The sequence below is a fragment of the Chinchilla lanigera genome, unplaced genomic scaffold (assembly GCF_000276665.1).
Source record: "Chinchilla lanigera isolate Chin_1 unplaced genomic scaffold, ChiLan1.0 scaffold00094, whole genome shotgun sequence".
Lineage (NCBI taxonomy): Eukaryota > Metazoa > Chordata > Mammalia > Rodentia > Chinchillidae > Chinchilla > Chinchilla lanigera.
In genome coordinates, this window is record NW_004955495.1 from 2,867,908 (window position 1) to 2,881,173 (window position 13,266).

At 49.9% G+C, this 13,266-nt stretch overlaps 1 protein-coding gene across 1 annotated transcript; it reads left to right on the forward strand.

Annotated features, from left to right (window-relative positions):
- Nucleotides 1-8,288: 8,288 nt before the first annotated feature.
- LOC102003153 (CD70 antigen-like) lies at nucleotides 8,289-12,417 on the forward strand. Its single transcript, XM_013505052.1, has 4 exons — nucleotides 8,289-8,618; nucleotides 8,752-9,003; nucleotides 9,845-9,878; nucleotides 11,976-12,417. Exons 1-4 carry the CDS (start codon nucleotides 8,289-8,291, stop codon nucleotides 12,356-12,358), a joined length of 999 nt encoding a protein of 332 aa, XP_013360506.1. The 3' UTR covers nucleotides 12,359-12,417.
- The last annotated feature ends 849 nt before the right edge of the window (nucleotides 12,418-13,266 follow it).

The following is a 13,266-nucleotide window of genomic DNA, read 5'->3' on the forward strand; positions in this document are numbered from 1 at the left end:
AGCTTCCACCTGCTCCAACAGCCTCTCTCAGCTCCCAACAGCCTCACTTCTCCTTCTCCAGTTCTGCCTCTTGTGCTGCTGCCAACAGTCCCCAGGTGGGCCTCCCACACCCAGCACCAGGCTTCTCAGTTCAGCTGGGGGTTATAAGTGGACCACCAGCTGTCAATCCACTGCACCGCTGTAGTTGGATATTTGGCTTCTTTCTCCTTTCTATTGATAGATCTTTTAAAAAAATGTTCAGCTAGCTTTTCTCTTCTAAAATAAGCCAATTTCATCACGAAGAACTGACGGTAGACAGTCCTCTTATTTATTACTGGGTGCGCATTGATACTTTCATTGGAACTTTTGCGAATGCGTTCATGAGTGAAATTCATGTGTTCTTGTGTCTTTGCGGGACATACATAGACGTTGCTACTGAGTGGATTGCTAGGAGCGGATTTGCCTGTGTCCAACTTAGAGATTACAAGTTTTCTAAAATAAATGCTGCTCTATTGTTTTCAAAAACCCAGTGTGAGAATTTTGTTTGTCTCATTCCAACTACCACATTATTACAGTCAGTCTTCCCTCTCTAAGTTTTATGAAGGTACAGTTGACTCACACAAATTATATATACTCTATGCAGATTCCTAGAACACTAAAAATAGTTTCATTTGACCCAGCTATACATCTTCTAGGCATCCTCTCGAAAGACTTAAAGACATCATGTTAAAATGACCCACTCACACCTATGGGTTTTTTTTTGTTTCTTTTTCCTGTACCGGAAATCGAAATCACGACCTTGTGCTTGCCAGGCAGGCGCTGCACCGCTGAGCTAAATCCCCAGCCCCACACCCATGTTTATAACACCGCAACTCATAAGAGCTCGCTTTTGGAAGCAGTCCATGTGCCCATCAATACATGAGTGAATACAGAAGTGTGATATGTACAGGCAATGGAGTATTACTTACACATAAAGAAGGATAAACTGGAGTTATCTGCAGTAAAATGGATGCAATTGAGAACACAATGCTAAGTGAAATACATCGGACACACGGCTTAAATATCACACTGTTTTTCTTGTCTGAGAAACCCAACATATAAATAACTGAAAAGCAACATTGAAAATAGAGAATCAAGGTGGACTTTATGGAGATGGAAGAGAAATCTAAGGGTGGCGAGATTTGGAAGGGCTGGGAGCGGGTGCTGGAGTAAAAATGACTAAGACGTGATATGTGTGTGCACCGATTCCCCAAGGCGGATGTATTATGTGTCACAGACATAGACTGATAGAAAAGGAATCTCAAAAATTGTATATTCTCCAGGGGTACATGTGAGGGTTTATATGTGTGTGCACTGCGAAACAATTGCCACCAGGCAATTAAATTATCTGTTACCTCAGTAGCTGCCGCTAGTGTGTGGTGAGAATATTTAAGCTCTGCACTCAGCGAATTTCACGTGTAAGACACAGTAGTTTTAACTGCGGGCCCCGTGCTGCATGCTAGGTCTCCAGGTCTCATTTACACCCTGTAGTTGAGGCCTCACACCTTTGCTCTGCTCTTCCCATGTCCCCCTCACTGAGGCCATGGTGGCCACCGTTCTGCTCTCCGCCTCTGTGAGTTTAACACCTTTAGATGCCACAGAGTAAGACCGTACGGCGTCTGTCTTCCCGCGTCTGCCTGACTTCACTAAGCACAAGTCCTCTAGGGTCAACCTCACTGTCATGAAAGACAGGCCGTCCAGCTTTTTCAAAGCTGAGTAATATTCTATTGTGCAGTACTACCCCAGTTCACATAACTGAATTCGTCCCACGATTCTGGGGTGGGTGGCGTGGTCCTGTCCGTCACTCAATGCAGAATTTTGCCAAACGCTTCTGTTGGCAAACCAAAGTGTTCACGAACAGAAGCGTTCGTGAACCGAGGTACTAGTGTAAGATGTGTGCAAAGCTCTCGTTTTCTTTATCCGCTCGTCCATCAGTGCGAAGTCATTGCTTCCCAGGCTTGGCCGCTGTGAATCATGTCTGTGAAAGTGCGCTGCTGGGCTGTTCTAGCTTCCACAGGGAGGTGCCCACCTCATTATCAACCTCAGAGAACACGAGTTACCTTCCTCCATGCCCTTACCAGCACATTTCTCTCTGCTTTTTGTTTGGTTTTTGTCATTTACGATAGCCTTACTATCTAGTCAAAGCCAGTTTTTTCAATGTTTTTTCCCTTTTTACTTATTTTATTTTGTTCTTTATTAATACATGTGTATGGTACGTATTTACACTCCTTGTGGGGAGACGGTTCATGTACATAACACATTTTAATTCCTTTTTTTATCCCCTGCCCTCTTCTCTCTCTCCACTTCCTTCCCATTTTAGAAAGATCTCTCAGCTGGGCATAGTGGCACAGGGCTGTAATCCCAGCACTCGGGAGGCTGAGGCAGGAGGATTGCTGTGAGTTCAAGGTCAGCCTGGACCGTAGAGCAAGCTCCTGTCTCAAAAATATTTTTAAAAAATTTAAAAGAAAGCTCTCTCTCTACTTGCTATTATCTATCTTTCATTTTGCTCTTTTACTTTGGGTTTTTCATATAGGAGAAACCAGGCGATATTTAACCTCGTGTGTCTGATTTATTTCCAGTTTTAAATTTGCTTCGCAGCCCAGGCTTGTCTAGAACGTATGCTCCTCCTGCCTCAGCCTCCCAAAAGCCAACATGCCTGGCTCCTTTGTCCTTTTTTCCTTTTCTTGGTATTGCGGATTTAATTCAGGACCTTTACATGGAGCTACACCCCCGACTATCTGTAAATGTTTTGTTTTGGAGCAGGATATCACTACGTCCCTAAATTCCACAGGCCGGGCTCCAACTTGTGACCCTCCAGAGCGCCGGGATTACAAGGAGCATCCGCTGCCGGGCCCCCTCTCTTGTCTCTTTGGTAATGACCCTCCCACAGAATGAGGTGACAAAGTGTAGGAGGAAGTAACTAGTGGGAGATGGCCAGGTTCATGGGTTAGAGGAATGAGCATTACTTTTGAAGTTTTTGTTTTTTATTGGTACGCGTTTCCAATGCATAATGATTACACGGCTTGTGGGGAGCTGGGATCTGTAGATGACGCGTTTCAATTCTTTTTTTCAGCCTCTCCTCCTGCCCTCCCCACCTCTCCCTTTGTCTCTTAGACTCCTTAACATATGAGGAAGATCTTTCTCCCAGCCTGTTTTCAGCCAGACTTTATTTTGCTCTTTACTTATACTCTGGCTGCGTCACAGAAAAGAAACCACGCAATAGTCAAGCTTGTGTGTGTGTTTCGTTTCCGTTTACACTATGGTCTCCAGGTGCACCCACTTTCCCGCTAATGGCTCAAGTTTACCCTTCTCCATGGCAGAGTATTTGCTTCCTCCACTGTGTATAAATACCACATTTTAGATTCACTCATCTGCCGACGGACATATAGGTCTCGCCCACGATTTAACTACTAGGATCAACTACAAACATGGATATGGGTCTGTCATCAGGACATGACGATTTTAACGCTTTCAGAAAGACACCTACAAGGGGAATAACTGGTTTAAAAGGATTTTCTAGTTTTGGTTTTCTGGGTTTTTTTTTTAGGAACCGCCATACTGCTTTATATAGTTGTACTAGCTCACGTTCTCACCGATAATGTAGAAGGGTTCCTTTTCCTCAGAAGCCTCGCCAGCATCTGTTATTTGATTTCTTGATGGTAGCTGTTTTCTTTTTGTTGTTGTTGTTGTTGTTTTTTCCGGTACCGGGAATCGAACTCACAATGTTGTGCTTGCCAGGCAGGCACTGTGCTGCTGAGCTAGATCCCCAGCCCCACATGGTAGCTGTTTTCTTATGAGGTTGTTTTAAATTTGCGCTTCTCTAATGACCAGTGAGGATGAGCATTGCTTCACGTATTTATTGGTCATGTGTGCTTCTGGAAGTGTCTGTTCATTCCACTTGCCCATTTTTCAATGGGTCTCTTACTAGGCGGTGCCTAATATTTTTGGCACCTTCCTTACATATTCTAGATATTAGTCTTCTGTCTGAGGAATCACTGTCAAAATTTCTCTCATTCTGTAGGTTGTCTTCTCACTCAGTTGTTTCCTTTACTATGCAAAAGTCTTATATGATGCCATTTGTTGATTCTTGGTACTATTTCTTGTGCAGTCGGGGTTCTATTCAAAAAGCCCTTGCCTATACCTGTGACCTCAAGAGTTTTACCTACTTTATCTCCCAGCAGATTAATGTACCATTGTGACATTTAGGTCTCTAATCTATTTTGATTTTAGTTCGGTACATGGGAAGAGATACAGGTCTAGGCTCAACCTTCTGCATGTGGATAGCCAGTTTTCCCAGTACCATTTGTTAAGGAGGCGATCTTTCCTTCAGTGTATGTTTTTGGCCCCTTTGTCAAAGGTCAAATAGCTGAATGTGCCTTGGATTGTTTTGTACCCTATATCCTGCTCCATTGATCCATGTGTCTTTTTATTTCCGCCAGTACCATGCAGTTTTTATGACAGAAGCTTTGTCATATAACTTGAAATCTAAGATTGTGGTGTCTCCTGCTTTGCTTTTGTTACCCAGATTGATTTTGCTCTTCTGGGTCTCCGCTGGTTTAGTATGAATTTTAGGATTGTTTTCTCTAGTTCTGTGTGGAATGCTGTTGGTATTTTGATTGGGGTTGCATTCAATCTGTATGTCAGTTTTGGAAGTATGGCCATTTTGAATATCTTGGATCTGCCAATCCAGGTACAAGGGACATCTTTCTGATTTCGGGTGCTCTGTTTTATTTCCTTTTGCAGAGTGCTGTAATTTTCACTGTACAGGTCTTTCACTTCCCTGGTTAGGTTATGGAGGATGAACATTATCAAATTGTTAATCACATACAAAGTAATCTATGGATTCAGCTACAAATTCAGTCTGTGGACTCAACTCTCCCCTATGAAAATTCCAGGGGCATTTTCAGAAATAGGAAAAACAATCCTAAGATTCGTGTGGAATCACAAAAGACCCTGAACAACCACAGCAAAGCTGAGCAAGAAGAACAAAGTGGGAGGCACCACACTCCTACTTCAAAACATACTACAAAGCCACAGTAATCAAAATGCTATGCTACCAGCATAAAGACAGACGTGTAAACCCATGGAGCAGAACCTCAAAGAAATCCACATATTTGTGGCCATCTGATTTTTTGACAAAGACAGCACGAGTATACCCTGGGGAATGGAAGCTGTCTTCATTAAAAGATGCTGAGAAAACTGGATAGCCACATACTGAAGGATGAAATTAGATCCTCATCTCATTCTATATACAAGAATCAACCCAATCAGTCATGGTGATGCATGCCTGCATTCCCGCTATGTGGGAGACTGAGGCAGGAGGATGCTTGAGCCTAGGAATTTCAAACTGGGCTGTACAGCACAGTGAGATCTTGTCCCAAGCAAAACAAAACAAAACAAATACAAACAAAACTCAAAATCAACTAAAGACCATAGAACTCATAGAAGAAAAAAACAGGGGAAAACTTAGCCATATTGTTCTCAGCAAAAAACATTTGGGGGTAAGATTTGACAACTAAAGCACAGGCAACCAAAACAAACATAAGTGGGACTGTAGTAAACTAAAAGCTTCTGTTTAGCAAAAAGACTAATCAGCACCCCACGAAACAGGAGAAAAAAACCCATACACCCATTCAGGGGTTGATAGCCAAAATATGTAAGGAATTTGTAGAACCCAACATCAAAAGAAAGAATCCAATTTAAAAACAAACCTACGTTAAACCAGGCAAATGATTTTAATAGACATTTTTGGAAAGAAGACATGCAAATGGTTAACAAGTATATAAAAACATGTTCAAAATCATTAGCTATCGGGGAAATGAAAGCCAAAACTGCTATGAGTTTTCACCTCAAAGCTGGTGGGTTGGCTATTATCAAAAAGGCAAAGGAAGCTGACGCAGTGGCACAAACTTGTAATCCCAGCATTCTGGGAGGAGGCTGAGGCAGGAGGATTGCAAGTTTGAGCCCCGCCTGGGCAACTTAGAGAGACCATGTCTCAAAATAAAAGTAAAAAGAGCTGGGGTATAGCTTCATACAAAGGGTCTGATTAAATCCTTAGCAGAGCAAAAATAAGATAAAATAAAACAATGAAAATAATGAGCAGGTTATCCTTTTCTGTGAAATGTGTACAATAAACTGTACTCTGTCCCCCAGTAAGAGTTTATGTGACTCACCATCTCTGAAAGGAAGAGCTATGCGAGTTAAAACTCTCCTCTAGGAGGCGCAGGACAGAACATTTTGTGTGTGTGTGTGTGTGTGTGTGTGTGTGTGTGTGTGTGTGTGTTCGTGAATGCGAGTAGGTATTTGCTCCCGAAATGTCCCCTTCCTCCTAAGGTAGAGCTCCCGGTGCTGCCGTTCGCAGTTGCCGCGAAGGCTTTGGGTGCTTGTGCGCTGCTGACAGCAGACCACCGCCTCAGCCCCCACACTTCCCTCACAAAACACGTCTGGATGAGAGATGTGGTAGAAACATACAGGGAGTATTTACATCTTAAAAATTTAGTACAGTGAATGCACACTGCCATAACTCCTCCTCCTCAAGATCCTCCCCCCGCTTAGGACACAGTGACCCCTTCACTCTTGCCCCTTCTGGAGAAGTTCCGGAGTTTTGTCTTCACGGGATGTGAGCAAAAATAAAAATGTGGTGGCTGCCGCTGCTGAGTGGCATCCGACGGAAAGGCAGCTCATAAAATCGTGACTGCGTGTCCTTATTCCCTGTATACACGGAGCTGGCACCAGGGCACTTTTGGTCTTTCCCCCAGAGTCAGAATGACCCTGGAAGTCAATGTTTTGAATCAATTCAGGACATCCAGGCAGCCGTAAGAGTGCAACTAAAGACACTCACAAAAGAAGACTTCCAGAACGGCTTCGGAAAGTAGCAAGAATGTTGGGGTAAGTGTCCTTGAAGCAAGGGTGAGGATTTTGAGGGCAATTAATGGCAAGCTATTAGTTATTGCAATAATTTTTATGTAAACATCCACCATTTTTAAAAAATATTACTGCATACACCTTAGGAATTCCTCTACACTGAAGTGGTGAGCCTAGCCTGGGAGATGCAGTGATTTAGAGATTCTGTCTCAAAATAATAAAAGGGCACTGAGGGCTGAGACGTAGCTCAGTGCAAATCCCTGGGTTCAATCCCCAGTACTCCCCCCGCCCCATGAAGATCAAATAAATAAGGAAGCAACAAACCCTGCAATTTTCTGCTGTAAGAATGTCTGGGCTGGCACATCATCTCTGCTCTTTAAAGTCTTCAAGAGCCCCAATTATTCCTTATGGTTCTCACGTGCCAAAGCCGACGCAGAGCTCTTGTGTGCTGAGCCCATGATGGTGGCACCATGGCCAAGGTCCAGGAACCAAGAAAGGAGAAAGCGAAAGGAAGGCACCTGCCTTCCCTTTGAGTAAAGTAATTGTACAACCAATTCTACTCACACCCATTGGCCGGGACTTAGTCACATGACCCCATGTAGTCACCTGACCCACACATGGGAACCTGGGAAATGTAGTCCTTTCTCTGACCATGAACCCAGTTGTAACTGGAGTTTCCTTATGGATCAGTAGGACCAAGCTAGATACGAGCATATCAAAAACAACATTTAAAAAGGAAGGCATTGGTAGCTGCTGGTACCAGTGGTCACACACACTGATGAACAGAGGAGCAGAATGAGTGCCCAGGAGTGTTCATAAGATCCGTCCAGCAGAATTTCGGAATGGCGGCAGACTAGATTTTGTTTCTCTCCTGTTCTTCTCCTTTCCAAATGGGATTGTGTGTGTGAGCCTCTGGACCACCGACAGATGTGGGCAATGGGAAGGGACAGACACGTGTCTCTCTGTGCTTGCTGTGCCTCACTTCCCATACAGAGATTTGTCCACATCCCTTCGCCCAGGCCCTAGGATGCCGAAGAAGACCTCTGACATCGAAGCAGACTTCTGCTTTTAACTCTCTTTGCTATGGACCTGTAAGAAGGTGCTTACCCTCTTTAAACCTCAGTTTTTCGCTGTTGTCATTTCCTAAATCTTTTCATATATCTGAATTAGGGACATAGATATCTACGGATTTTCCCTAAAATGCTAGCTGTTGCTTAAAATTCATGAAATGAATCTGAAGATAATCACACATATCACAGCATGATAGGCCAGTGCCACCACAGCTGGCTTCTCTGTTCTTAGAGGGACACTACTGGACCCAGGGTCCAGCTTGTCCACCCTAACACGACTACTTCTGCAAGGACCTTCTCCTTAGATGCGGTCACACCGCGAGGTTCCAGGGGGCCATGCGTTTTGGGAGGGCGCTGCTGAGCCCACTAAGCCGCCGAACGGTGGTCTCCAAAGACGCGGGGCCCTGCTGGGAACGGGTGTGCGGTGCCGGCGGCTGTCAGACCACCACGCAGGGACATTTCACCGCCGGGCCCTGGGCAGGGCGGTCAGCTCGTCCCCCTGACACGGGCCGGCAGACGCACAGGCGCACGGGAGGCCTGCGGGAGCCTGCGGGTCGGGACGCTCGCCGCGCCCTAGGACCCGGGTCCCTAGCAGATGCCCAGCGAGGATCTGGGGCGCTAAGAGGCCAATTAAGACGGGAATGTCCTGTAGGGGGAGCAGGGCAGGTAATCCCCACCCTACCCCACCCACTTCAGCGCTCAAAGGATGAGCGAACCCAGAAGGGGACTTCCCTGCCAGTGAGGAGACAGAGGTCTTCCCCTCTGTCGGACATCCCCAGCGAGGTCCCCGGCACCTCAGGCCCTGCACGGGGAGGGCGGGGCGGGGGGCGTTTCCCGCTCGGCTCTGGAAGCCGCTGCACGGGGAGTCTTGCCCGCCGCCATGGAAGAGGAGGCCTCGCGCTGCGCGGTCCCCAGCTTGTCCCGGGCCGTCTCCAGGCGCGGAGCCTGGGTGCTCCTTGTCCTTTGTCTGCTGACCTCACTCTCCTGCTTGGTCTCCTACTTCCACTGCAACCACCGCTGCCCGGGGCAGCCTTGCCCGCTGGAGTCCGCGGTGAGTGGGACCCGAGGCCGGGGGCTGGGCGAGACCGGGGTGCGCGCAGCAGGGAAGAGGGGCCTGGGAGTGGGGCGGGGACCCCGCTGCAGCGCAGACCAAGTTCAGAGAAATAGGGATTGAAAAAAAGGAAGAGATGGTGGAGAAGGAAAAGCCCAACCAGCGGGGCAGAGACGGCTGTGTCCTGAGCCCCACGGACGGCTCCTAGCTTGCGGGGAGGGCTCCTGAGTCCCAGACCCGGATGCCGGGGCTCTGCGGGGTCGCAGGACTGGGGCGCGAGCCCGGCAAAGCTCGCTCGGTCTCCTCTGGGTGCTCCCTGCGGGTCCAAAGCGACTTTCCTTTTAAGGCTCTTTTCAAAAGAAAATGAATGCAATGGCCCATGCCTGTAATCCCCGCACTGGGTAGGCTGAGGCAGGAGGGTCGCCGCGAATTCGAGGCCAGCCTGGGCTGCATAGCGAGACCGTGTCTCAAAAGACAAACAAGCAAACAAACAAACAAACGCACGCACGCAGAGACTGGAATGCTAGGGAAATGAATCACACACAGACGGTAGCAAACAGGGAGGTGGAGTTTATGAAGAGGGAAGGGCTTGTGGGACTGGAGGAGACCGGAGGGCGGGGAACGGAGGTGAAAGCGATTAAGACGCGCGAAGTGTGTAGGGGCCGATTCCCCAGGCAACGCATTCCTTAGAGATCTCATACGTGGACTAGAGAAGAAAGCAAAGAAAAAGAACAGCGTGTTCTCTTATTCCCACTGGGAGGAGAGGTGGGCAGAGATGCTTAAGGGATGCTACAAAACCCCCCGCTGACGTCCTTGTCCTGTGTTCTGTCCTTTCTTCCAGAGGGACGCGGCTGAGCTGCAGCTGAATGTCACAGGTGATGTGGGGGCTCCGCGGGTGCCCTGCGTGTGCACGTGTGTGTGTGTGCGAGTGTGTGTGTGTGAGATGCACGCACACACGCACGCGCACACACACGGAGACACGGAGACAAGCCTGTAATCCTAGCACTCTTGGCTCTGGGAGGCTGACTCAACAGCATCAAAAATTCCAGCCCAGCCTGGGCAACTTGGAAAGACCTGGTCTCAAAAGAAAACAATAAAGGGCTGCAGCTGTAGTTCAGCGAAAAGGCCCGGGGTGCAATTCAGAAAAAGAAAAGAAAAAGAAAAAGAAAGACCGCAGGCCCCTGCTGCTCTGCGCTGCAGGACCGGCGAAAGCAAAGGCGGAGGACCAGGGCCGGGACAGTCGCGCGCGCTTCCCGTTCGCTCCGCGGCTCCTCCCTCACCCTCTCACTTCTGCGCATTTCACTCCCCCCTTGGAAAAACCAAAAACAACTACAGCAGCCCCCGAGGCATTATTGCAACACCGCTCGTTCTTGACGGAAACACGAAGTGGGCAGACACCGCCTCGGGCTGCAGCAGAGCGCGGCGCAGGTGGATCCGGGCCTCCGCGCCCCTGCCCAGGGCGGGGACAGTCAGCAGCTGGGCGGCGGAGGGCTCGAGGGCTCGGCGGGAGGGCCTGAGGCTCGTCCCCAGCACCGCACTCCGGCCCAAGAGCAGCGAACGAGAGAGCGAGGCCACGTGTAGGAAAAGGGGCAGAGGAGGTCTGGGCCGGAAGTGAGGCGGGAGGGGGGGAGGTGGGGCACCCCGGGGAGGGGCTGCTGCTTAAAGTTGGGGGGGCAGACGGCCTGAGAGGGGCGAGGTGGAGAAGCCCAGGGAGGTGGGGGTGGGGCGTCCTGCTGGTCCGCACTGGTGGGTAGCTCTCTCCATTGTGCTCCCTGGAAAGGTCTCAGCTCCACGTTGATGCCTCCCGCACTGTGGGGGACACCTTCCTCTCTTCTGCGGCGGGGGGTCTCCGCTCCTCTTTCAATCCTGGCGCGTGAGTGTGGCTGGTTTCTCTCCCTGTCCCTGTCCCCTCTCCCCTCCCTCTTCCTCTTCCTGCCAAAGGTCCACAAAACCTCGCACATCTGGGCCCACCACATCTGGTTGTGCGTACCTACAAGGCTTCCTCCCGGCAGATGGCCTGAGGCCCCCTCCCAGGAAACTGGTTCACAGGGCAGATGTCCCTCAGCTGAGCTCCGGCTGCTTTGCCGAGACCACGATGGCGACGGTCTAGGAGAAGCCAGTGCGGAGGAGAGTTAGGGTCTGGCCCGCGGCCCTGGGGGGCAGCGGAGGCGGCTCACGAGATGCAGGGAGCGAAAGGGGCCGTTTGAGCTGGGCAGAGCGGCACCTGTGTGCAACCCCAGCAACCGGAAGGCTGAGGAGGGGCAGTCTGAAGTTTAAGCACAGCTCAGGCAAGGTAGCAGGATGCGATCTTAAAACTGTTAAGAAGTGCAGTGTAAATGTTCATCGACCTGCGACCTGAGGGTGGCGTCGTTTCTTTCTGCTGCCTGGTGCATTTCTTTTGCTAGCCAGTTCCTCATGAAAAATTACACCATCATGATGTGGTGTAGGCGCTGTGCACCCCCAGTCCTCCAGCTTTCAGCCCTTGGCCTGTGGAGGCGGAGGGGCTCCCCTCGAGGAGCCGGGAGGACCGGAAGAGCCGGCGATGCTGGAGAGGGAAGCGGAGCTGCTGCCGCTGGGAGAAAGTCCACAGGGGATTCACAGGGCCGCCAGCCAGACCTGCAGACCTTCTCTGCGCTTCTCCGGGCCTGTGTCTCCGCTCGCCTCCCCTCCTGCGTCTCCTGCGGGGCAGGCCCTTGTGCCTCCCTCCCTCCCTCCCTCTCCCCTTCCCTCTCCCTCTCTCTCCCTGTCCCTCTCGCTCTCGCCTCTGCTCTCTCTTCTTGCATCTCCGCCACCTATCTTGCTGCTCTCTCCTGTTGGGGTTGTAACCTGTCCCACTGCGGCTAGGTTTCCTCTCCCTTTAGCTCTCTCCCTCGCCCTCCCCTTACCTCTCCCTCCCTAATGCCTTGTCCCACTATCTGTAGCAACACCCAGTCTTCCTAACCTCCACCCCATCCTCTAACCCTCCGCCCCAGGTCCCCGGCAGGACCCCAGGCTGCGCTGGCAGGCGGACCCATCCTTGGGGCGCTCTTTCCTGCACGGACCTTCACTGGACGACGGGCAACTGCGTGTCCGCCGCGACGGGGTCTACCACCTGCACATCCAGGTGACCCTGGCCAAGTGCTCCTCCACGGGGCACGTCAGGCACCACGACGCCACCCTGGCCGTGGGCGTCTGCTCCGCCACCCACAGCGTCAGCCTGCTGCGCCTGGGCTTTGGCCAGGGTTGCACTGTGGCCTCCCAGCGCCTGACGCCGCTGGCCCGCGGGGACGTCCTCTGCACCAACCTGAGCCTGCAGCTGCTGCCCTCCCCAAACGCCGACGAGACCTTCTTTGGCATCCAGTGGGTCCGCTCCTGACCGACACCTGCTTGGTTGGTCTGCTTCTGTTTTCTGTAAATAAATGTATTTTCCAATTTCCCCCGCACATGAGTCTTTGATGAGTAAGCAAAGCCCAGCCCAGCCTGCTTCGATGGACAAAAGAGATCTCACTTATTCCCCTCAGAGTCCAGGGCTCCATAAACAAACCCAGGAAGCATGGTCAGAGCCCAGCTGTGGTCACAGCTACTTGGGAGGCAGAGGAGGAGGAGGATGCTAAATTCAAGGCCAGCCTGGGCAGCTTAGTGACGTGGAGTGACCCTGTGTCAAGAATAAAATTAAAATTAAGGTTTTACCGAGGGACCTAAGGAGAGGTGGTAAGTAAAAATCTTGTAAAATCATGGAAAGGAAAAGGGACATTAGATAACAAGTAAAAAAATATATATGCACATATAGCTGGAAGCAGTGACACACACCTCTCATCCCAGCACTCTGCAAACCTGAAGCAGAAGGGTTATAATTTGACCCCAGACTGGGCATTCTAATGGCTTAGTGAGACCCTGCCTCAAAATCAAAAATAAAAAAGAGGTAGGGATGGAGCTCAGTGGGAAGGATCTGAGTTCAATACCACAGAAAGAAAGATAATAGAAAGAAGGCAAGCAAGGGAGAGAGAGAGAGAGAGAGAGGGAGAGGGAGGGGACTTCATAATAATGAATTCATTTTGGTTTCTTAGTTACAACAAATATTTCAGACTAGTGTCAGATGCTATCTTAGTACCTGTGGGATGCAGTAGCAAAATACCTTACACTGGATAGTTTATTAAACAACGGAAATGTGGTGTTCACAGTTCTTGAGGCTAGAAGCTCCAGATCCGTGTGCTGACAGATTCAGCGCCTGGTGAGGTCTGAGTCTGCTTGAAAGACTGCAAAGGTGGCACCTTGTGATCAGTC

Bases quoted from the DNA above. Each gene is read 5' to 3' on its own strand.
- LOC102003153 (XM_013505052.1), top strand. From the start codon at position 8,289: ATGCGTTTTGGGAGGGCGCTGCTGAGCCCACTAAGCCGCCGAACGGTG. The intron at 8,619-8,751 runs GTAATCCCCACC...CCGGCACCTCAG, and splicing joins CTGTAGGGGGAGCAGGGCAG to GCCCTGCACGGGGAGGGCGG. The intron at 9,004-9,844 runs GTGAGTGGGACC...CCTTTCTTCCAG, and splicing joins CTTGCCCGCTGGAGTCCGCG to AGGGACGCGGCTGAGCTGCA.